The 24,139-nt window shown below is 40.5% G+C and overlaps 2 protein-coding genes across 7 annotated transcripts; one reads left to right on the top strand and one right to left on the bottom strand.

Annotated features, from left to right (window-relative positions):
* Positions 1-68: 68 nt before the first annotated feature.
* zdhhc16b (zinc finger DHHC-type palmitoyltransferase 16b) lies at positions 69-8,932 on the top strand. Of its 4 annotated transcripts, none has more exons than XM_061705759.1 (10): positions 69-170; positions 1,294-1,604; positions 3,026-3,220; positions 4,153-4,241; positions 4,555-4,583; positions 4,691-4,824; positions 6,246-6,331; positions 6,415-6,538; positions 6,637-6,681; positions 7,328-8,932. In XM_061705759.1, exons 2-10 carry the CDS (start codon positions 1,335-1,337, stop codon positions 7,466-7,468), a joined length of 1,113 nt encoding a protein of 370 aa, XP_061561743.1. In that variant the 5' UTR covers positions 69-170; positions 1,294-1,334; the 3' UTR covers positions 7,469-8,932. The 4 variants fall into 4 exon arrangements, with proteins under 4 accessions (XP_061561743.1, XP_061561742.1, XP_061561744.1 ...); XM_061705758.1 differs by having other exon boundaries at positions 4,555-4,599; positions 4,673-4,824; positions 6,611-6,681; XM_061705760.1 differs by having other exon boundaries at positions 4,555-4,599; positions 4,673-4,824; positions 7,328-7,419.
* Positions 8,852-24,047, bottom strand: mms19 (MMS19 homolog, cytosolic iron-sulfur assembly component). Of its 3 annotated transcripts, none has more exons than XM_061705754.1 (31): positions 23,947-24,047; positions 23,481-23,529; positions 22,973-23,073; positions 21,866-21,951; positions 21,669-21,743; positions 20,972-21,041; positions 20,747-20,875; positions 20,562-20,623; positions 19,965-20,051; positions 19,813-19,887; positions 19,618-19,695; positions 19,367-19,505; positions 18,436-18,590; positions 18,280-18,358; positions 18,008-18,133; positions 17,842-17,923; positions 17,664-17,761; positions 16,606-16,758; positions 16,168-16,323; positions 15,960-16,059; positions 15,587-15,692; positions 15,385-15,459; positions 15,123-15,249; positions 14,943-15,049; positions 13,968-14,024; positions 13,427-13,613; positions 13,048-13,130; positions 12,788-12,952; positions 12,630-12,689; positions 11,626-11,726; positions 8,854-9,605 (listed from the first exon to the last, which is right to left on the bottom strand). In XM_061705754.1, the coding sequence occupies exons 1-31, from the start codon at positions 24,032-24,034 to the stop codon at positions 9,575-9,577; spliced, it is 3,087 nt and encodes a 1,028-aa protein (XP_061561738.1). In that variant the 5' UTR covers positions 24,035-24,047; the 3' UTR covers positions 8,854-9,574. The 3 variants fall into 3 exon arrangements, with proteins under 3 accessions (XP_061561740.1, XP_061561738.1, XP_061561739.1); XM_061705755.1 differs by having other exon boundaries at positions 15,385-15,456; XM_061705756.1 differs by lacking the exon at positions 22,973-23,073 and having other exon boundaries at positions 8,852-9,605; positions 23,947-24,029.
* Between the last annotated feature and the right edge of the window lie 92 nt (positions 24,048-24,139).

Raw genomic sequence — 24,139 nt, 5'->3', positions numbered from 1 at the left:
GGGAGAAAGCATCTTCCCTAATTGAGTGGCCCAACTGTAAAATAGACGATCTTGGAAGCACCATCGATCTTGGTTACTGATGTACAAATCGGCGTTTGGAGATCCTCCAAATATGACGTGGCCGTAAGGCTGTCAGCTTGCGCAAATGTCCACACAGTTCACCTGACCAGGTAACGCATGTCAACATTAAGGTGTGTCGAATCGGTATATAAACGGACTTCAGTCAATTCAGGGAGGTTGTGGCAGGGGGAAGTTAGCATTTGGCTAACACGCACACCATAGCAGGCTTTTGCTTGCTAGAGAGGAACGATTTGATCTTCACGACGAGCAGAAGATTTGTGAATTAGGTCAGCCAATAACAGCAGTTTTGATGAGTTCGATGTAAATTGAGGTCGAGATGATTAAATATGAAAGCTGATGTTATGTATGTACCCAATCATCACAATGGACAGACAGAGAGAACACAAATGTTTATGTTTGAAATAAACCCATTACAATTACCATCACACACTACGTATTCATTTTTTAGATTAAGTATTGTGGTTATATAGCTCGTACATGAATGGAGTAACCGGTAATAAAACAAACACTGGCATGGAAACAGGAGTTCAGTACATTCAGAGGCAGATTCTCATAGCCCATTAAAATCATTTTAAAACAAATCTTCCCAAGATGGCATGGTGCTCTAAGAGCTGGCATGGGATTTTTCTCGAGTTATTCCTTCCATTGTCTAAAAACATGCATGTTAGGTTCATTGAAATCTCAAAATTTCCATTACTTCCATACTTGTGTAAAGCAATAACAAATCCATGAATAAAGCTTAGAGATTGATGTTTTAATGAAAGTCTAGGCCTGCAAGGAGCACCTCACTTTCCTTGGCCTCGCATAATTAATGGTGTCCCCTTTAGGAATAAAAGAAGTCTTATCTTTGTAATCAAAACCTTCGGCCCTGCTCCTTTATATGATATGCCCAGGATCAGGTGGCCCCTTTTTTTCCTCCTTAGGACCTTCACCACCTTTGTGTTTCCCTGTTATTGGGTTACCACTTTCCATCTGCATACTAGTTTTGCGCCTGTGAATTATTAAGTTGATTTGTTTGGGTGAAAGTCCTCATTCTCTTTGACTGGCAGGTGGCAGGTTTAGTGTGCTTTCCAAGATCCAAGATCCTTATTCATCCCCCTGCACCCAACATGGCAACGTCACTTGTCGTCCAGCTTCACTACAAGGAGCTTCTCTTTTTTACGGCGCCTGTGTTTCTAACTGTTTGTGTGTATGTTGGTGTGTGTCTGGAAGACAGGGTGTGTGGGCGAGGAGGAGGAGGGGGCGGTGGTGGCATGCGTGTGGGCAGCAGCTGGAGGCGGCATCTCTCCCGAGCCATGCGACCGGCGCTGCGATGGTGCCGACCGTGCCGTCCAAAGACAGGGGGTCGAGGCAGGGGAGGCCAGCCGCAGCCCAGCGGCGGGCTTCGGGAGTTGTGGAGCTACAGCAAACTGCTGCTCAAGTCTCTTTACTTCAACAGCCTCACCAACTCGGACACGCTACTCGACTGCGCTTTCGAACCCGTGTACTGGATCGTGGACAATGTGACTCGCTGGTTTGGAGTGGTGAGTACCGTATAATGAAACACAATCTTTTCCTATCATTTTCCCCAAAGAAATAATGAAAATTTAAATAGAGTGGTGCCTCGAGATACTAATGACCCAACCTACGGGTTTTTGGAGATACAAGACGTTACTTTGACAAATGTTTGCTTTGACTTGGTACGGGCGCTTTATGGTGGCAGTAAACTCACTTCAACTTACATCACAATAAATAGCGGCAAGTAGTGAACATCAAAATATTTCATAAAAAAAAAAAAAGAGGTTTCAAGCTTGTTTAATTCCACTCTCAGTTGAAGTTAAATAACGGAACATAAAGAAAAGAGAATTACACATTGTGTAAGTACAAAAACAAACAAACAAACATAACTTTGCTTCAAAGTCAGCAAACTCTAAAAAAACAACTACCAAATGAATGGAAAGCACCATTGACATGGTAACGGTTAGCATCGATAGTGGCTGTCTTAGAACCCTTTAAGCTAGTGATGTTATGAGATGTGCCGAGCACGTGTCGGGTAATGAAGGGGTGTTTCCGTAAAGCGCGTATCGTATCGAGGAGCCGGAAGGGATTACGTCCGAAGTCTCGCTGCCCGGCTGTACCACGTGATTATTATTAATATTATCATCATTACTCTGTGTTTTTATAAAGGGAAATATTATAGTGTGCTATTTTTTCATGATTAAAAACCCAAAACACTGTTTTTTTGGTGGGGGGGGTCTGGAACAGATTAATGGCATTTCCATTTATTACAGTGGGGAAAGATGATTTGAGAGAAGAGTGTTTTGAGGAACATGGTAACGGAATGAATTGAACTCGTCTCTCAAGGCACCACTGTACTGTAATACAGTCCAGAATGTAACTATTGCCATGAAAAAGTGAAATTTTGTCACCCTTAATTGAATAACCACTGTACATAAAACTAAGAGTAAAGTAAAATGAGAGGGACGCATGGTGTTTAAGGATGTGAAATAATAAATGGAGTCGTATTTAGTGTCTTTATCTTTTAATGTGGCCTACTGGGCATTTTTATGATCAAGAGTCCTGTAAGATTCTTTGCATTATTTTTATATTATTTTTCCCCACTAGAATTGTTTAATCAAAATATAGTTATAGTGTTACAATGTTTTATTTGTTCATCTCTTTAAATAATGGGTTGTTTGATTTATTGTAAATAGTGCAAAAATCAGTAAAATGAAAAATACATCTGCATGAAACTTTTTTTAAATGAAATAATGCCAATTATTTTTTACAATAATGCACATTGTAACGATGCATACTGTATATTCTTTACCCTATCTACAAATGACCTGGCCCGTTTTGAAAATCCAGTATGGCCCTTGAGCACAGATTTTAGGTACTCACTGAGCTGAAGTCTCACGTGACCCTCATGTCTTCCCTCACCTCGTCTTGCCTTTGTCTATCTCAGGTGTTTGTCACTCTGGTCATCCTCCTGACCACCTCGGTGGTGGTCATCGTCTATCTGTACGTCCTACCCACAATCCTCGGCACCTACGCCGCGCCGTGGATCATCTGGCACCTGTGCTGCGGCCACTGGCTCCTCGTCATGCTGGTCTTCCATTACTACAAGGCCACCACCACCTCCCCCGGACACCCGCCCAAGGTACCCTGCTGATCCTTTTTCTTTAACAAAACAAACAAAATAATAATACAAAGCTTTTAAAAAGATATGAAGACTTATCAACCCTTTATAGGGGACTTGTTGCCGAGCCTATCCCATCTGACTGTGGGCGTATATCAAGCCGTTGAGCATAAATTTGTTTTTCCTACTTGTGCGCTGAATTGTCAATGTTGTAGTAGCTCTTTTGTCCTCACTTTTAAGACAATTTCGCACTATAAAAGAGCCTGCAGGGCGTACTAGCAAAGCGACTAATGTTTTGCGAGTGGCATTTTTCATCTACTGTATCCAACTACGGTATGACATTTCTGAGCGCTAGTAGATCGACAAAGGCACACAAGTAGAACAGCTACAGTACATGTTACTAATGAGGCAAAACTGTACACTGGTTGTCAACTGCGTGCTACTTGTACTATGAGAGACATAAAATTCTACTAGTTAACATTGTGTTCTTTACTAATAGTACTAGTAGCACACAGATGTCAACAACAACAACAAAATGTCACTGGTGCGCTCTAGTCTTTCTGCTAGGGCCCTGAATTGTCTTGCCAGTGAGGACAAAGAGCGCACTAGTACACGGACAATTCAATCTTCAATGAACCAAACTTACAAGATTTTGGAATGTGGAAGAAAGTCAATATTCTAAACCCAAACCTTAAAACTGTGAGGCAAATATGATAGCCATTAGGGCACCGTGCTGCCCCTACAAAATGTTTACCCTTGAAATTATTGCAATACATCGCAAGACTTTCATTATCCTCCTCACAAATCACATCACATTACTGACATATAGTGAGGCCCGTGGCATCCGTTTTGACTTGCCAGATATTGTATGGTACCTTGGCCTATAATGGGAAGCGTTATTCATTGCATTTGCAGGACATCTCTCCACATTCATTTTTGTTTATTTCTTTTAGGACAATATCCATATTCCCTCTGTGTCCATTTGTAAGAAATGTATCAATCCGAAACCAGCCAGGACGCACCACTGCAGCATCTGCAACACGTAAGCTTGATGTACTATTATTTAAAAAAAAACAAAAAAACAAAATAAGGTTTCTTGCTCATGTTCATCAAAAATATGGCAGAGGTTTATTCCTCAAAGTACATATATTTGTTATTGTAAACCACTGTAACATTATGCACAGTTTGATTATTACCACGATGCTTAAATATAGGAATAGAAAATATGGGATCTGAATCGGGTTTATAAACAATTGGAAGATAACTGTTGGGATACATGTGTTCGTCAATGATACCTTTTTAGTTTCTGTTGTGTAATAATCTCTTCTGTAATGTTGCCTTTGCTTGCATTACAGCTGTGTCTTGAAGATGGACCATCACTGTCGTATCCTTGTAACTACGTAACTATGCATCTACGTCTCTACTTGTTTAACATTGACAAAATCCCCCCCCCCACAACTTCATCTTGTGTAGCACTGAACACGCCTCCAGCTTGGCTCAACAACTGCGTGGGCCATTTCAACCACCGCTATTTCTTCTCCTTCTGCCTCTACATGACTCTGGGCTGCATCTACTGCAGCGTCAGCAGCAGAGACATGTTCCTAGAGGCCTACAATGCTGTCGAGGTGAGGTGGGATTGGTCTCGTTGTCTGTTTTAATGCAGGATGTAAGAGAGGAGCGAGTGAAGGAAGTGATGATCGCTGTTCTCCTTTGTTTTAGGTCAAATTTGAATCCTGTCTGGTACATGAATATTACAAATATAATTGTTTCTGCATTAACATTTTACACGGGCTAGACAATATGGCCTTAACATAAAACAAGTAACCAACTTTCTTTTCTTCGAAATCCAATTTTAATAGATTTTTATCCCCCTTCCATTAAAAAGCATATGATAATACCGTTATTCGTAACTTGGAGATAGTAGCCCTTTGAACACAACCAATAATACATTTAAATAAAGCATTTTCTACAATTTAACATCAATAAATTAACCAACATATTCCCTTTAAGAATAATATGAAACAACAAAACTGGCACTGAAAATAGAGTGAATAATAAACTCTGTAATTGCACTCCAGCGTGCTCCTTTCTTCGCATATGTAAAACAATGTGAAGTAATTCTAATAAATTGCTTGTTTCCTGGTGGGAGTTTTCCCTTCCGTGCTACTTGCTTTGGTTTCAAAAGTCTTTAAAAATACTTTGCAGCTGAGTAGATGTTGCTCATTGTCTGACACTGTAAACCACATGCAATTCCAGATGACTGACAAAACGGGTGCCTCTTTAGTAAACTAGCTTCTCTGCCAGCTGCGCTGCCATGATTTCAGTGTAAACAGTGCGCATCAGCAGGCCATGGAAGCTGCTCAGGGGTGAAAAGATGCATTTATTTATTTAAATGCTATGACCCTGCGCCAAAAATGATTTATCGATTAAATCAGGTGTGTCAAACTCATTTTTGTCGCGGGCCACATTGTAGTTCCGGTTTCCCTCAGAGGGCCGTTGACTGTGAAACCTTATAAATGTTTAGTCACCTCATTTTAACATACAAATTGATGGATACCTAGTTTTGAAATCAGAAGTCAAGGATAATAGTTTGTTCAACTATTGTTCAAGTTACCATAAACAGAGAATGTTTGCAATGTCTCAACGCTACTATTTATTGTTATTATTTTATGAGAATTTGAGCAAGAATCATGGAAGTTGACACAGATGATTTGCTTTCGCAGGCCACATGAAATGACTTGGCGGGCCAGATTTGGCCCCCGGGCCTTGATTTGGACACCTGTGGATTGAATCAATTCATCGCCCAGCTCTATATTTTACTATGGTTATTTGCAGTATTTATTTGTGAGGGGAATTAAGATGCCACAAACAGCGACGCAATAAAACATTTTAAGGAAATAAATAAAAGGTATCGCTTGTTCAGCTTTCTAGAAAACAAAATTAATGTTTAGTATGCATTGGAATGTAAACGTAGTATAAACACGGACATTAGCGCTGAAAGTTTGGAGAGGAATAAGTATAAATATAATACATTGTGTGTCCTTAGAGTTACTATCAGACCCCTCCCCCGCCATACACGTCCACACAGACAACAGCCCACAAGAGCATCATCTTTCTTTGGGTGCTGACCAGGTGAGCTCACCCTACATCTTCATGTCTCCCGCATGAACAGTGATGTCATGATGGTCCATGAGTGACCGCATGCTTTGCTCCAGCTCCGTGGCGGTCGCCCTGGGAGGGCTGACCCTGTGGCACGCCGCGCTCATCAGCCAAGGGGAGACCAGCGTGGAGCGCCACATCAACCGCAAAGAGAGAAAAAGACTCAAGGAGCAGGGCAAGGTACAGAAAAGCGATGGATCAAGTCAGCAGTACTTGTACATACATACATACATGTGTATGTTTGGCTTTCAGGTGTTCAAAAATCCATATCATCACAGGAAAATGGACAACTGGAAGCGGCTGCTTGGTGTGGAGACACGCAAGTGAGTTATATTCCACGTCCTATTATCCTTTGAAAAATATACTTAATCTTTAGGTCTGATATTCAAAAGCCTTTAAAATGCCACATTTTTGCCATATTGGGTCAGACTTGCTGACAAGGACAATTTTGCACACTGCAGTCACTCAGAGAAATTGTCATCTTTTTAAAATTTTATACATGCAGTGGATTCCCACTATTCGCCGGGGACAGGGACTGAGCCCTACCAGAAGCAGCGAATAATAAGCATAATTGCACCCCTTCCCCCCCACCTCTTTTAAAAGATTTATACTGCACTGCAACTCATCAATTCTACATGACAGAAGATGGTTAATGGGACACATCTGCTAGCTAGTGAGCTCCAATACAAAATCTGCCTTTGACAGTCAGGGCAGTATTAAATTGTTTATTATTATGGTTGTAGTTTGCAATGCAGCTTATTGAGAGCTGTTATATGTTGGCTCTCATATATATAAAAAGGCAAGCAAAACATTTTTAAAGGCAGAATATTTGATACAACTAATGTATGGGATCTCATTACATTTTGAATGGGTGGGTGTAGTTCTGAGTCTGAATATATTTTGGAGCCCAACTTCTCCAAACTTCACTGTGCCACAGCGCCATGAATGTACATTGTTTTTGTTTGCCAGTCACTGGTTGACCCGTGTTCTCCTGCCCTCGAGTCATCTTCCCAAAGGCGACGGCATCATGTGGGACTACACCTTTACCAGGAAAGACCCCATGGCTATCTGACCCATCCACACCTCAAGCGCTCGATCATCTCACTGTAGTTCTCGCTGTCAGGTCGATGGAGAGGATTTTTCAAAAGGTGTTGCTGGTCAGCGTTCGCTCCATTCTCCTGCTCCTTGGCAATGGTTGAAGACGTGTGCTGTTCCCGACCTGCAGATGCAACTCAACATCCAGATGGAGGACAAATAATAAGACGCATGTCTTTTTTTTAGACCACCTTTGTGCCTAAAGGCAGCCTTCCAAAGTGACCCCAAATGGCTGTCAAATGTTAACTCTGAGACCAATGTGATTATTTTTACATTAGTCTTCCAAAATCGGTTGGCTGATTTTTTTTGTTATTTTTCTTATCACTTACGGTATATTTTGCTCATGAATTATCCATTGTGAGAATGGCAACGAACACTCAGTGGACACAATATTACACTTGCAGAGATCCAATAAAAGAGTTCAAACATCCATTTTAATGCCATACCAAGTGTACATTAATTCATAATTTTTCTGTACTGCTTATCCTCACTTGGGTCGCAGAAGTGCTGTAGCCTATCCCAGCTATCTCTGGGCAAGAGGCGGGGTACTACCTGAACTGGTCGCCAGCCAATCGCAGGGCACATAGAAACAACCAACCATTCGCACTCATATTCACACCTACGGGCAATTTAGTCTTCAGTTAACCTCCTATGCATGTTTTTGGGATGTGGGAGGAAACCGGAGTACCCAGAGAAAACTCACGCAGGCAGGGGAAGAACGTGCAAACTCCACACATCCACTGTGCCGCTCCAAGTGTACAGTCACCTTATATTACCAGATATACACAATTGCCCCTGCAATTGGTTGTTATTGGAGAGCCTCAACCGAGATACGAGGCAAACGTGCTGTCTCTGTACAACTTCACCCCAATAAAAAATAAACATTGTTAAATTAACTAAGTGTCAAGTCAGCATTATCAGATTTTTTTTTACATGTATTGTACGATATTGCAGTTTGCAAGTGTCCCTAATAATGTGGCCAGTGAGTGTTTTGTGATTATGAAATGTCACTGTTAATCTACTGACAACATTTGCACGTGGCACTTTATAGTGGGGAAAACAGGACAGCTCAAAAATATTTTAGTTATTTTTGTGAGTCATCTAATATTGATAGTGTGGAAACAATGTTTTGTGTGTGTGTTTTATGATGCAAATATCCTCATCAATTGAAGAATTCTGGTGCCAAATAAGGGGGCAATGAGACAGGCAACATAGCACGTTGCCCCGTGCCTTGTCTGCTTGTTCAACCAATTATTTAGTCTGTGAATTAAGGTTCTAGATTTGGACTTTTTTTGCTTTGTAGTGCAGTATGTGGTTGCCATAGAAACAAAACATGTAACAGTGAGTGATATCATGCCCAACAAAAAAAATAAGAGCTGTGCTCTCATTTGAATTGCTGTCCTTTTAATAAAGCAAACACTTGCTACTACTGTATTGCATATTGATGATTTTGTGATTAAAAACAAAGAATGCTTTCCATACATTGTCAAATTTTAATCATTTTGTGAAGCATTTGATATTAATTTCCTTGGCGTTAATGAGGTTCAAAGTCAACAAAACAAAAGGCTATGATATAATATTGTTTTCTAAACTTGAATGTGTACAATGTTTGATACATAACTGACATTGGACTGTAAAAATATAAAAATGTCACAGCAATAATGGACACTAAGGCTATAAAATGGAAGTCAGTACTGTTTATTTGGCTTTTGGCCCATGTGATTGTGTACTTTGTGTGGCTCATATTAAATAATGTGTACAGCATTAATTAATACTAACTAGAGACACAATCCACTTCAAATGCTGTCCTTTAAGGTACAGACTACATTTCATAAAAGTACACTTATTAAATAATACTTTAAGGCCCTGCTCACTTGATGCAGATAACTTTATATTACATTCCTCAGAGGACACATTGAACATCAAAACTGTGAGTGTACAAATAAATGTTAAACCGTGATGATGTTTCAGAGGTTGGCCCAAGTGTCTCAATTGTGCGTTTATGAAGACATGAGAAGTCACAATGAACTGCATTTGAGTAGGAAGGCAAAAAGATCCACAGTAAAATGAGGAACTATTCTTGGAACGTGGTGGGTCGAGATTTGTAACAAAAAATAAAAATCACCTTCCTCCAGGACTTCCTAAGAGGAACCTTAAAGGAAAAGGGAGATAATCTGTTATTGGGGCAACTGCACAGACAGAACAGTAACTAGTAGGAATTTCCAAGGAATGTTGAGCTGAGGACTTCTGTAAAACGTCAGTAGGACAACTGTGAAACATTCCATAGGAATCAATAATTAACTGGATTTATACAAGCTAATATATACAAACAAATGTTTTTTTGTTTGTTTTAGAAACAAACTATCCTGAACTCAATTTCCACTGTGTCCACGTTGATTCCCGTATGCAGTTGTGCTCTTAAGTTTACAGTTGTGCTCTTAAGTTTACAGTTTTTTTTTTTTAAAGATTTATTAGCAAATTATGGTGGAATATGAGTATTTGGTCAAAAACAAAAGTTCATCAAAATATTTTGTTATATACCCTTTGTTGGCAATGACAGAGGTCAAACGTTTTCTGTAAGTCTTCACGAGGTTTTCACACACTGTTGCTGGTATTTTGGCCCATTCCTCCATGCAAATCTCCTCTAGAGCAGTGATGTTTTGGGGCTGTCGCTGGGCAACACAGACTTTAAACTCCCTCCAAATATTTTGTATGGGGTTGAGATCTGTAGACTGGCTAGGCCACTCCTAGCCACTGTAAACTTATGATCACAACTGTATATCCATACAGTGGGTACGGAAAGTATTCATACCTCCTTAAATTTTTCACTCTTTGTTATATTACAGCCATTTGCTAAAATAATTTTAATTCATTTTCTTTTCATCAATGTACACACAGCACCCCATATTGCCATTCCTCCTTGCAGACCCTCTCCAGTTCTGTCAGGTTGGATGGTGGACGTTGGTGGACAGCCATTTTCAGGTCTCTCCAGAGATGCTCAATTGGGTTTAAGTCAAGAATCTGGCTGGGCCATTCAAGAACAGTCACGGAGTTGTTCTGAAGCCACTCCTTCGTTATTTTAGCTGTGTGCTTCGGGTCATTGTCTTGTTGGAAGGTGAACCTTCGGCCCAGTCTGAGGTCCTGAGCACTCTGGAGAAGGTTTCCATCCAGGATATCCCTGTACTTGGCCGCATTAATCTTTCCTTCGATTGCAACCAGTCGTCCTGTCCCTGCAGCTGAAAACCACCCCCACTGCATGATGCTGCCACCACCATGTTTCACTGTTGGGACTGTGTTGGACAGGTGATAAGCAGCGCCTGGTTTTCTCTGCACATACCGCGTATAATTAAGGCCAAGAAGTTCTATCTTGGTCACATCAGACCAGAGAATCTTATTTTTCACCATCTTGGAGTCCTTCAGGTGTTTCTTTTTCCGTTTTTTTTTTAATAGCAAACTTCATGCAGGCTTTCATGTGTCTTGCACTGAGGAGAGGCTTCCGTCGGGCCACTCTGCCATAAAGCCCCGACTGGTGGAGGTCTGCAGTGATGGTTAACTTTCTAGAACCTTCTCCCATCTCCTGACTGCATCTCTGGAGCTGAGCCACAGTGATCTTTGGGTTCTTCTTTACCAATCTCACCAAGAGTTTTCTCCCCCAATTGCCCCGTTTGGCCAGACGGCCAGCTCTAGGAAGGGTTCTGGTCGTCCCAAACGTCTTCCATTTAAGGATTATGGAGGCCACTGTGCTCTTAGGAACCTTAAGTGCAGCAGAATATTTTTTGTAACCTTGGCCAGATCTGTGCCTTGCCACAATTCTGTCTCTGAGCTCTTCAGGCAGTTCCTTTGACCTCATGATCTCATTTGCTCTGACATGGACAGTGAGCTGTAAGGTCTTATATAGACAGTGTGTGGCTTTCCATTTTTTTTCTGTCAATATGGGGTGCTGTGTGTACATTAATGAGGGGGGGGGGGGGAAATGAACAATTGAGTTTAGCAAATGGCTACAATATCACAAAGAGTGAAAAATTGAAGGGGGTCTGAATACGTTCCGTACCCAGTGCATATGCCCATTGATTCCCATCAAAAGATTCCAACTTTGAAAATTACTTGAACCTTACTGAAGCCTACAAGTGACTTTAAGACTATAAATGGACGACATTAAGTGGAATCTTTACCACTCTCCTCGCGCCTGAACAGCCTCCCTCCTCACCAGCCTCTTCTTGTCGCCCAGAGGTGTGGCCAAGGCGTGCAGCACTCGGGCCCGAAATGGCAACACCTACAGGTTAAAACTGATGGTTAGTGTTGTGCTATGACATGTTTGGACAGATCGGTCCCTGTTAGTTTCAGACTATGTATTGGAAGAAGTAGAGAAGTAGAGCACCTACAGCCATTGTCATTTGCTCCATGATGGAAAACAAAGCTCACTGGGAAAAACATTAATATTGTACATTAGAGAGGTGCATCTCAATATATGACAATATTGTTGAAAATATCATTTTACTAGTTCCATTCAAAAAGTGAAACTCAAATTATGCACTTTCATTGAACACAAAATAGAATACTTTACAAGGCAAAGTCCTACCTAATTTCTTATGATGGTCAATTTGGGGGTTTTGTTAGCTGTAAAATAGTCATTAAAACAGAATAAAATATTTCACTCTGTGTGTAGTGAATGTGTATGAATTTGAAATTATACATATTATAATACTGTGAGATGTGGATGATATCTTAATTCCATTACTGGTATTAGATTACAGCGTTCCCCCGTATATTCACGATTCACCTATTTGTAGATTATTTTGGAACCTTTCCTCCATTATTAACTGAAAAACTCCCCTATTTGCTATTTTTCTGCCCTGACCAAATCCCTGTCTAATATAAAAGTACTGGTAATTGCTCTGGCACCATCTTGGCCTGTGCTGAAATGAGTTGAGGAGATTCATTTGGATAAAAGTGTTGCTTTACCACTATCTTGTGGCATCTATAGGTAATTATAAAACATTTTGCGGAGGCATCAATTTCTTGTGGATTTTTGCTATTTGCAACAGGGCTTGGTCTCTATCCCCTGCGAGTAGTTCTGTACAGTGCTCCTTAGTTTGCTTTTGTGGATCATATGAATCAGAAAGACAGCTGCATAAATTCTGACTCTAGTCATCATAGTCAATTCTAACTAACTTACCTCATGTTCAGGGAAGCGGGAAAGGGCGTAGATGCACCGCAGTGATGCGATCTTCACTTTCTGCAAGACGGCACTAATTTACAAACCTCGCTTGTGTGCATGTTTATGCTATGCTTTTTAGATTTGCTTGATGCTCCCAGATAAGAGCTCTCACTAACCATGGTGGGAGCGGACGTGAGGGGCAGTAGCCTGCCGACCAAAGCCTCTAGCTGTTGGATGAGCGCTGATGGCGGGTCAGCGATGACGGGCTCTAGACAGGACAGAGTGGACAGCTGGACGCTCTGGTCCGGATAAGTCAGGGCCTCCAGCAGCAGTGACAGCAGCTGGATGCACATGTAAAAAAAAAAAAAAAAACCTTTTAGAATCACTAATAGAAAAAAGCAGAAGTAAGTAAAATGAGGGTATTGTCTAGACTTACCGCAGGTAGTTCAGTAACTTGAACCTGTTTGGGTAGTTTGTTGACTATGCTGGACAGGGCCTTCAGGTAATTAGGCTTCTTCTCTGGAGGGGAGACACACAAATCAGAAAAAAATAAATAACAAAAATAATAATATTTAAGGGAAGCATGTTAGGTTCATGACAGTATGCTATTGACTAGCGACTAGTCCAAGGCGACAGAAAGTCAGCCTATCCCAGCTGACATTGGTCAAGACATACACCCTGCACTGGTTGCCAGTCAATTGCAGGTAATCTAATTCAGTATAATCAATAATAACATCCATCCATCCATCCCTCCATTTTAATAATAATAAATAAATAAATAACTAATAAAAGTATGAGAAATTTAATAGGTTCACCTTGTGGAGCAACGTTGAAACCTTGCACCAACTTGGTCGAGTTCTCGCTGAAGAAGCGTTGGCGGTACATGATGCGCACGTCTGCGTGGCAACCGCGGCTCAGGACGTCCGCGGAGTCGCTCATCAGCAGCGAGAAGCCGTCAGCCACCACGGGACCCAAATCGGCATCGTCCAACAGTGAGAACATCTCAAGTAATAGGAGAAAATAAATTGACTGAATTTACACTGCAGGTCCAAGTGCCCAAATTTGATGTAACGCTTATTCTGTCTATTCATAGATTTGATCGATTCAATACTTTACTCATTCAAAAGGGAAATCCACTATGTGAAGTGATACATATCCGATATGGCTGTGTTTACAGTGACGGAACACATCGAAACAACCGCCCACATTAAACATACTGTAATGCCGGTGTCATGACACATATCCGAATTGCCACTTGAACCAAGCAGTGTAAATCCAGCCATAGAGATGCACAATTTAATACGATATGAGTTTTACGAGACCTGTAAGTGTTTACGCTCCTAAAATCGTTTTTACCTTGTCAGTCAGTGTTGTGCATGTCGGGTGGTAGCGGAGAAGCAGAGCCTTGGTAACCTGGAGACACAAGCTAATTTAGTAATATGTTCCGCTGTCAATTAACAAAAATCTAAACATATATTACGATATACAGTGGGAACGTGACTTACGAGTTTAATTTCCATTCCTTGACCGTACTCCGAACTCAATTTACTTGTATATCAAAACTAGAGGTGCAACGATTAATCGACAACTACTCGATTATCAAATGAATCGATAACGATTTTTGATAATTAATTGTTTAGAAACCTTGTTTAACTTAAAACTGTCCACTTTGGAAAACAATCAACATTTTTGCCCATTTTCTGACATGGACCAAACCAGTAACTGAATCATAATCATTTTGTGCATTTTCTGCACTGTCAATTTGAAATGATGTCCTGTTTTTGAAAAAAGGGATGGAAATATATGCTTTTTAAAATCTGATTTATTGAAAAAAAAAAATCAGCAGATGAATCGATTATTGAACTAAGCGCTAGTTGCAGACCTAATCAAATACATTTTCCCCATTGCATTGAAAGGTTATTAATTTGTTCCAGCCTCCTGCAAAACTAAATTTAAAATAGCACGGTATTGTAAAATATAAAAACAAAAAAACAACAAAAAACACAGAATAAGAGAGACTGCAAAGAAATAAACTGGTTTTACAAAGTGTGATTAACCCAGAAGTCACACATTCACACTATAGTATTTGGTGTTGACGTGTGCCATGATCCTTGCAAATGTTTTCATTTTACTTCACTTGAGTGTCGGCATATCTGAAGCTCGCTCGTAATTCCAAGTTTGGCTTCCAACACAAAGCAAAATAAATAAATACATATACAAACAAACAATAAATAAATTGGCTATGCAATGGTTTGTGATTTATAGATTGGGGCACTCGTAAGTCAAGGTACTACTGTACAGTAGATTTAGCATAAGTGCGAAGTGGCTTACCCATATCATGAAGGTGTACGCCTGCGTCCGGACACGTGAAGCTGCTAAATTCAACTCACACAAGATCCTGGTCATTGTCTTTTGAAGTACACTGTCAAGAAAGTCGCCTAAAGGGGACATGATTTTTAAGCTGAAGCACAGCTCTTGGTGATGCAGGTTCACCAACAAAAACTAACTAACCCTGAGGGATCTTGTTGACCAGGCCAGCGAAGCACTTGGCAGCGGAGGTGTATGACATTGGGTGGCTGCAGGTGCAACTCATCTCTTCCAGCTCTGAAAGCAGGCGTTCCATTTGCGGCACCATCACCTAAAAACAAAGATTTTTTTTTGAAAAGAATGTTAAAAACAAGAAAAACGTCACCACGCCAGCCATTTTGTCACAAAGACATCTCATCACTTTGCAAGTTAAAATAATCGTAGGAAGGGATCGGATGACACTCACAGTGCGAGGTAGCGAACAAACACATCCCATCAGCAGACAAACCATCTGAGACTGCTTCCACGAGTCCTCCTGCTGCTTATGGGAAGAACAAACAGTGACACAAGGTGCTGTTACAAAGCTGAACAATGACTGTACAAGCCATTCTACAACACACATTCAGATATTTGCCACTATTACAATACAAACAAAGCCATGTGCATACATTTGCAAGAAGCTTGATGTGTGAAGGGAAGGAGTTGCCGGGCAAAAAGGAGACGTCACCATCCAGGAAGAGCGACACAAACCTCTCTGCCGTCTGGCCCGCCAGTCTAAAAATAACAAGGCAAGACACCACAACAGGAAATCACACAAACCTTGTGAGCAACCCCATGAAAGGAAATAAACATTTACAGCAGACCTGAGAGTCTGTATGTCATTCCAATGCATGCATTTTGTGTTTATATTTCTTTTATCAACATCACAACTATCAATAATGATGATCCTTCTGATCACTGTAATAGATATATTGTTAGTTTTAAATACCATTTCATGCCGAGTTCAGTGAGTGTAATTTTGAAACAGGTGTTTGAACTAACTTAGACTGCAGCCTGGAGCAGGCTGTACTGATGACAGCAACCATGGTGGACAGAAACGCCTCCTCCGCCAGAGGACTGTGGTGAGTGGATGAATTTTCACCTAAAATGGCAGCACAATATCAGTGACACATAGCAAGGAATCCATATTTAACATGCATCACCTCGCTGTGATGTTTTTCCAGAAGATAATAATTTTGGGCTTGCGCACCCTGAACTGCTGCTTGCAATGCTAGTGACAGCAGCTGTGGGATGATGATGTCGTGGAAGCATCGTCCGGAATCTTTGGTGTCTTCAACACGCTCGGCTATCCTCTTTAGGCTGTGGCACGCCAACACGGCCTCCTCTAATGAGAAACCAACTTCTCCTGCAACAAGACAATTTAGCTGTTAACATTCCAAGTTGGTTCCAAAGCAAAAACACAAGCTGTGTGTGGAAGATAGATTAGCCTTCTTTGCAATGAATCAGTGGTGATTAGAAAAGGACGGCTAGAGGTATCTTGTCATCTTTATCACTCGGTATTTGGTTGCATGTGTAAAATTCCACACAGATGTAGTTTGTGCAATAGCCCCCGCCCCCGGAAAATGGGGCCATATTCCGACCTCTACAACTCCAGATCCATGTATTAAGAAAATGGATGATGGTATACCAGAATGTGCTGCGTTGAGGACTTCCAAGAGGACAGGTGTGCTCTCCTGTGCAACACAGGGCTTGGTGGACACCACTGCTAGCACAGACAAACAGCGTTGACGCACTGCGGGTTGTGTATTTTGCATGGACTCGTCATCTTGTTCCATAGACTCTGAGCATAGGAAACATACAAAAGACATGACTAATACAGTCCAGATATGTAGTTTGTTAGTCTTAATAACAACTTTTTATAAATACAGTAATAGGGACCGAACCCTGCTGTGAGCACGTGACACTCCACCTAAAAATGTTTATAATTGCCAATATCAATAGTTTAAACTTCAATCCGTAAATATGCCACAAACTATGATCGCCAAAACAGTGTAGTATCATTGCAAACTCATCCTACATTACCCTTAAAAATAAACATCTTACAGATTATTAGATTTTGAAAAAATGCACTCTAATTGACCGTGTACATGCACATATGGCGAAGACTCTCCCTAACGACCCAGGCCAAACTTAGCTCTTCCTCGACAAACCAAGCTTGTTTCTCAGTCGTGATGTGTCATTTCAACATACTTCCTTGCACGTACTACTTTCTTCATTAGACATCACTTTGGCACGATCTTGTGGAATCTTAAGGCTTTTCAGAAAGAGCACACAAACAGCGAAAATTCAAGTTTTAAGCGATTAACTTTCACAAATAGTGAACGGCTTATGTGCGGAGGATTATTGTAGCACCGGTCGAAGGACCCAGGGATGCGTTACAATAACTCATGGGGTACTGTAATTAAAATGTAGAAATGTGAGTGTGGATGTGTATAACTTGTTACTAAATGTATGCATAGGTGAATAGATAGTGTTTTAGGATTTATTTATTTATTAAATGTCCAGGGAACCAGCATGCTGGACATACTGGAGTCTGTCCAGTACCTCATTAAGCACCTCGTACATGACTCTGTTTCAGTAGACGAGAAGTGATTAGAGCATGGATGAGGATCTTTGCGACAGAGTGACTGATGGGCACAGTCTGGAAATGTCTTATGATGAAAGACGGATGACTTGGTGTCTTACCAGAAAAGATCACTCTCTTTATTCTTGGGATCATATTGGTGATGAAAACAGTCGGGTGCAATTCTGCCAAGCCTCCAGCACATGCCACCACAGCAAGACTGGTGGGGGAAAAAATAACACGTCATTTGTAAGTTGGGGGGAGAGAAAAAAAAACAAAAAAAAAAAAAAGTACGCTGACCTGACTGCGTCGTCTTCGTCTGACAGCACCAGACGAGCCAAGTGATCGACAGCTAGCTCAATTTGAGAGTTTGACAACAAACCTAAAAAAACACAAGGATTCACTTGTGAATGCATACCAAACCTGATTCGGAAAACAGTCCATTGAAGAGTTGACTAAATCTCACCTGTTTGTTTTGTTAGTGAGCTGAGCACAGATGTGGCTGTGACCTGCAGGCTGCTGTTAGTCTCTGACAGAGCTGCGAAGGTGACGCAGCACAACGATGGACAGATGCCTGAAAGTACTTGCTCCTCTAACGTATGACAAACATATAGGGAGACATTTTAGTATTGTAAACCTCTGTTTAATACTCATCGTTTGACTCGATGGTTATATATTATGTAATTATATAATTTTAAATAAGGAAGAAGTCATGTCCTCAAGTAAAGCCTCACTCACCATTTTCTGGTGACTCACTGCCTTTTACAGACTGAATAAACCTCTGTATCACCTCCAATAATGTACGTCTATGCGAACACTGGTCAAAGACAACAAAAAGGTGATATGATGCAAATCAGCACAGGCCTAACAGTACCATTGTATTGGAGCATCCACCTGGTTTCTGCTGTTGTACTGCTCAATGAGCGCTGGCATAACGGCTGCTGTTACGATGTGACTCGCCCTGTTGGAGGCTCTGCAGGCAGCCTGGAGTAGCTTAGCGCTGGGCCACACTAACTTCAGGTCAGGCTCGCTCAGGTGATGCTTGGAGTCTGGAACAATGTCAAACTAATAAAAATAGCAAAGGTTTGTAGGATGTTTCCCCACGTTAAACTGTAATTATCGGACCTTAAAATATAATTCACAACAATCCTATTTCTGTATTTTATTCGATTCTTTAATTAAAAAAATAAATTAATTGAAAATGATACTATTCAAATAAGTTTTGCATTTTGTTTTTTTCCCCCTATCTTCTGCAATTTTATTTATTTATCCTGATACCAAAAAAGCTTTGAAACAGCAACACCAACAAATGTTTGTTGTCAAAGAGTAACAGTAACACCCGCTCTGGTGAGCTCACTTTTTTCCTATTTAGGCAAGCCAAGACAACCTCTTCAAAATATTTGTGGCTTGGGAGCACACCCTTAGGTGCAAAGCTTTTAAATTGTACATAAATAACAGATTTTCGAACATATAAATGGGCACCATGTCTGGCAATTTTTGGAAAACTGAGAAAATTATTCTAGCCATGTTGATTGTATTTTAGCAGGAATTGAACTCACTATTTACATTTTTGAAAAGGGGTTACTTAATACAGCAGCAAAGTTACTAACTTGGCAGCACGGACTGTGCTTTTGTAAACCAACTGCTTTGTGTTTGTAGCCAAGAGCTTTGAACTATGGAAGCTTCTTAAAAATAAATAAATAAATAAAATAAAAAAGATTAAGAAAAATAAACGTTGCACTGGGCCTAAAACTCGACCTAGTTGATAAAATCGATGACTCGCCCAGCCCGCTATCTTAGTGTATCAGAAAGCAGAAAAAGTCACCTTTGAGAACCATATCCAGGAAGGCGCTGAGGGCATCTTCAGAATCTGAGTTGAGAACCTTTCGCGAAAGGCAGCAAGTGATGGCGGTGAGAGCAGCGAGGCCCGCCGACTCGATCTTTTCACTTGACGTTTGGAACACCTGCAGTGGAAAAAAAAAAGACATCAGGAACAAAAAATAACTTAGTCACCATAATGAGAGAGGAAGCATAATTATACAATAACACAATACTGGACATTGTACAATAACAAACCTCTCTGCGCAGTGACGCCCACAATCCCTCAAGGAATTCTGCCAAGTCCTTGTGTTCATACAGTGACACACAGGCAGCCTAAAAGCATGACAACAGATGACGAAGAACAAGGTACAACAGCCCTATCGCTAAAAGAGTCCTCTGAGAAGCTCTACTACTAATACTATGGTTACGCTCTTGGGAGCAATTTCTCACCAGTGTCTGAAGAGAGTCCAGCTTGGCACTCTGAACGTCCGAGTCCAGCTTCTCGATGATGAGGGGCAACAGAAACTGAAAAAATAGCATTAAAAAAAATAACTCAACCGTGCATGTAGCAAAGTGTAGATGTGAATACAATGCAGACATACCTCAGCAAATTTAGGAGTCCCCGTGAGGACATGCCTCAGTTCTTGGATCAGCTCTTCTCTGGTGATACCGTGAGGGTCATTGGGGGGCTGACATAGGTGGTAGTGGGTATCGAGGTAAGTTGACAGCAAGAGGTCAGCATGATATGGACATATATGTATTATTCATCATTCAAAAGGGAGGATGTGGCTTTTGCTAAAGTTATGTTTATGTGTTTTATTTGATCTTTCTTGATCTAATTGGATTTTTGATAGACTGAAGATATAACTTTGGTACTGCCTTTACGTTAATAGACATGTCGCTTCAATTAAGCATGGCAGGTCCAAAGTGATCCCAAATACAATTATTTAAGAAAACAAGTCATTTGAACATTCAAGAAGTTTTTAAAAATACAAGATCATTGTTATAATTATAACAATTATAATTTTATAGGCAAAGTCCAAAAGAGGAACTGTCTCACAACTGAAACAAAAAGGTGTGAACTCACTCAATTTGTCTCTTCTACAGAGCTGTCTGGGTTGTTATTATTAGATAACAACACTAATTATGTCTGCTTTCATCAGTTGCCCACCAAAGCAGCTGAATAAACACGAACTTACTGGGGTGAAGTCAATGGGGAAATAGCAGGATGTCACCTCGAAAAGCTCCTCTGTAAATTTACCTGCAAAAAATAGAGGAAATTAGCTTGATGCTGAATAGATGAAGATATTTTTGCCTACAAGTGTGTGAGGGGAAGAAAAGAAAGAAAAAAAAAGAAAAAAAAAGAGTTTGTCACCGATCTCACCTAGATTGTAACCTCTGTGGATGATCTTTCTGGCAATTTGGAAGGCTAAGAGGAGGTTGCGAGGGTCTCTTTCCCCATCCATCGACTGGACAAAACCAAATACAAAGTCTGCTCCCAAACCCTTCAGTTCTGTGGAGTGGATACAAACGAGGGAATTAAACACATTCCACACTCTGGAAACAACTCTGGACTGTCAAACATATTATTGTTTATTATTATTATTACCAGCCTCTCTGGTGTCCATGACATTGATGAGCATCTTATAGACACACGCTCGGTCAGGCAGCAGCAGCGACTAGGGAAAGATACACAGAACAAAAGGGTTTTAACTACAGGTACATCTCAATAAATTAGAATATGGTAGAAAAGTCCATTTATTTCAGTCGTCATACATTATATACAGTAGATTCATTAACCACTTGGGAAAATACTTTTCAGAGTGCAAATTCCTGCCTAATTTCCATGTTAAAAATAGGTTTAATTGTTTCTTTATTGTTTGTTATGTAATATTCTAGTTTCTAGAGATGGTGAATTTGAGGTTTTTGTTTGCTGTAAGCTATAATCATCAAAATTATGCATATATATTCAACAAATCATGAAATATTTCATTCTGGGTGTGTGTAGTGCATCTCTATGAGTTTCACTTTTTGAAATGAACTACCGAACTAAATAAAGCTTTTGACACTATTCTTATTAATTCAGATATACCTCTTATTTTTACATCAATTTGATTTAACTCGCTACAAGTGTGTGGCAATTAGGTGTATCCTGTGTAACATTGTTTAAAACTGGGCAAAGCACACCCAGAAAACTGCTCTGGGATTTAAAACTTGGCTAAGCACACCTGGAAAACTGCATAACAACACAAAACTGTAGTGGGTAGAGTAGATAAAATACTGCAGTCTGAAAATAAATAAATCACCTGAACATGAACATCCTGAAACAAAGACTTCAATATGGAAACAGCTGAGCCAGGAGGTAATGTTGGGCATTGTGTCTGGAAAAAAGACAAAGACTGAACCTGTTAATTGTATGCTCCAATGTTACCATAAATGTGTCATGTTAAGTAGACCTTCCTAAATAGCAAAGAGTAGTTTGCAGTTCTTGCCCAACACCCACCAGTGTTCTGAGTCCCTGTAAAACGGGCGGTGTGGTGACGTGATGGTCTTTCAGACGGTTCTCATAGAACGCTATGAGCACTTCCACTGAGGAGATACAGATTACACAATAATGGAACAGAACAGTATCAAACAGTTTGTATATATGGACAATGTATCCCATTAGGCATCCTGCAATGATATACTGTATGATACTGTAAATGTATCTGGGTCAGATTCGGAGAGTAAGTCACAATATTATTTAATACTGACAGAGTCAATATCACTATAAAGTGCATTTGAGACTTCCCCATTTCACGGAAACAAGTTGAGATTTTCCGCTGAACTTCATATTGATTTTATTAGGTAGATGTTATGCTGTTAGAAATGCATGTTTTTGAAGCTCCCACACTTTTTTTTATATGAATTAACTGCAAGCAGACAATTTACATGCACACAGCAAAATATTTGTTTGCTGACAGAGTGGACATTTTTGGGTAATGTTAGCATTTAATGAGCACATGGTGGACCTTCACTTAGAAACGATGAATTTAGCAAGCTGTCTGTGCAGTGTTTAATGATATGTTATGGTATGGCAGTACTTTATTGTCAGTCCTCAATAAATGTAGCACATACAGACGGCTGAAATATATTTCAAATTTCTGAAAGGTATTTATATAAATTGATATTTCACTATGAAAGCAACATCAAACTAAACATTATATGATGCAATTTAAGAAACGTAAGTGAAAATATTTATTCTGCAACTACCCACTGTTTCAGCCTCCATTGCTGAAAGATAAAACGCTAGTCGTGATGTCACTGACAATATAAGTGCGTTTCTTAATTAAAGGGGAAGTCACCCCATAATGACAGGGTGGACAGCAATTTCAGGCAGGGACACCAGCAAAATGCTTCCCTGATGATTATGAAAATAGAAAAAAAAATAGCATCTAACGAAAAACAGTAACTATAGCGGTACCTGAAGGTGTCTTCTTGTGCCAATTAGTTTATTGATCACCATTCGTAACCTTCAAAAATAAGTACCGGTAAGTATGTCGGCACCCGTGTAAACCCAGGACGCCCTGTCCAGCAAATTGAAACATTGCCATTGAATGAAGAGTAACACCTTCTTTCTCGGTGAGGTCTCCATAGCACTCCTGCAACACCTCAGAGAGCAGCTTGACTCCTCTAGCTCGAGTTTGAGGCTGAGTACTGGTCAGACTCAGTCTAAAGAACATAGAAATGAATATATGAAACCGTTTTTAAAAGGCCACAAAAAAATTTTTTTAAAAAAAAATACAGAAGGAGACTATGCAAGAAGACATCGGGTGAGAAGTGGGGTACAACCCTGGGACTGGTCGTCAGCCAATTGCAGGGTAGGGCACATATTGACAAAACCATTCACACACACCCATACCTACATGGACAATTTAAGAGTCTTCAATGAACCCAACGTGCATGTTTTGGAAATATGGGCGGAAGAAAGAGAAAACCCACACAAGCACAGGGAGAACGTGCAACCTCCACGCCATGATTCGAACCTTAGTACTGTGACGGACAGTAATAAGGACAACATGCCAGTGTAATCATACTATCGTTCTGCTGCCGTGTTACTTAAAGTATTGACAACTCACCCCAAAGCTTCCACCAGTTGCTGAACAGTAAACTCTCCATTTTTGAGACCTGAACACAAACACACAAGTAAACACAAGGAAATGTGACGGCACACAAATAATCCCAAATTATCGCTGATGATCACACGTACACGCATAGAAGCATGCAGGTCAAAAGTTCAGAGTTCGATGACAAGATGGCGATGCTAGCAAGCAACATGCGTTAAACATTAGCCACGCTACGTAACAACCACTTTTTAAGAATGTAAAACAAATACAGTAGGGTTGAATACATAATTATTACACATATGTATGCTAGGAACAGAAGTCAGTTGATGAGACAATGTGTCATGCGGTTCAATCACCAAACAGGATGTCGCGGCGCTAAATTAGGTTGGTTCACCATCTTGCTTGCTTTGGACGCACTTAATGAAACGGCAGCAGGACGTATTCAACAGAGAGTCAGATTTGACACATATTTATCCACCTGCGGCTGTATCTTTGGCTTTACTGTCCTGTAATCCCGCGACAAATTCCTCCACCAGTGACACCAGCACGGTACTTTCTTCAGCCATCGTGCCACTTCACGCTACTAGGAGCGCGCATGCGCAGAAAGTTGAGGTGCGACGTCAAAATGTTGATTTTACATTAAAAATAATACATATAGAAGAAATACACAG

Source organism: Phycodurus eques, chromosome 19 (assembly GCF_024500275.1).
Source record: "Phycodurus eques isolate BA_2022a chromosome 19, UOR_Pequ_1.1, whole genome shotgun sequence".
NCBI classification, from domain to species: Eukaryota; Metazoa; Chordata; class Actinopteri; order Syngnathiformes; family Syngnathidae; genus Phycodurus; species Phycodurus eques.
This window is presented reverse-complemented; position numbering and strand designations above follow the sequence as displayed.

What these genes read in the sequence shown, in the direction of transcription:
- zdhhc16b (XM_061705757.1), top strand. Translation starts at nt 1,191, where the DNA reads ATGGCAACGTCACTTGTCGTCCAGCTTCACTACAAGGAGCTTCTCTTT. An exon ending in CCCCCGGACACCCGCCCAAG is followed by an intron (nt 3,221 to 4,152) that starts GTACCCTGCTGA and finishes TATTTCTTTTAG; the next exon opens with GACAATATCCATATTCCCTC. An exon ending in AGGCCTACAATGCTGTCGAG is followed by an intron (nt 4,825 to 6,245) that starts GTGAGGTGGGAT and finishes GTGTGTCCTTAG; the next exon opens with AGTTACTATCAGACCCCTCC.
- mms19 (XM_061705754.1), bottom strand. Translation starts at nt 24,034, where the DNA reads ATGGCTGAAGAAAGTACCGTGCTGGTGTCACTGGTGGAGGAATTTGTC. An exon ending in TACAGGGACTCAGAACACTG is followed by an intron (nt 21,744 to 21,865) that starts GTGGGTGTTGGG and finishes TCTTTTTTCCAG; the next exon opens with ACACAATGCCCAACATTACC. An exon ending in GTTCAGGCGCGAGGAGAGTG is followed by an intron (nt 9,606 to 11,625) that starts GTAAAGATTCCA and finishes TTTTCCTTTAAG; the next exon opens with GTTCCTCTTAGGAAGTCCTG.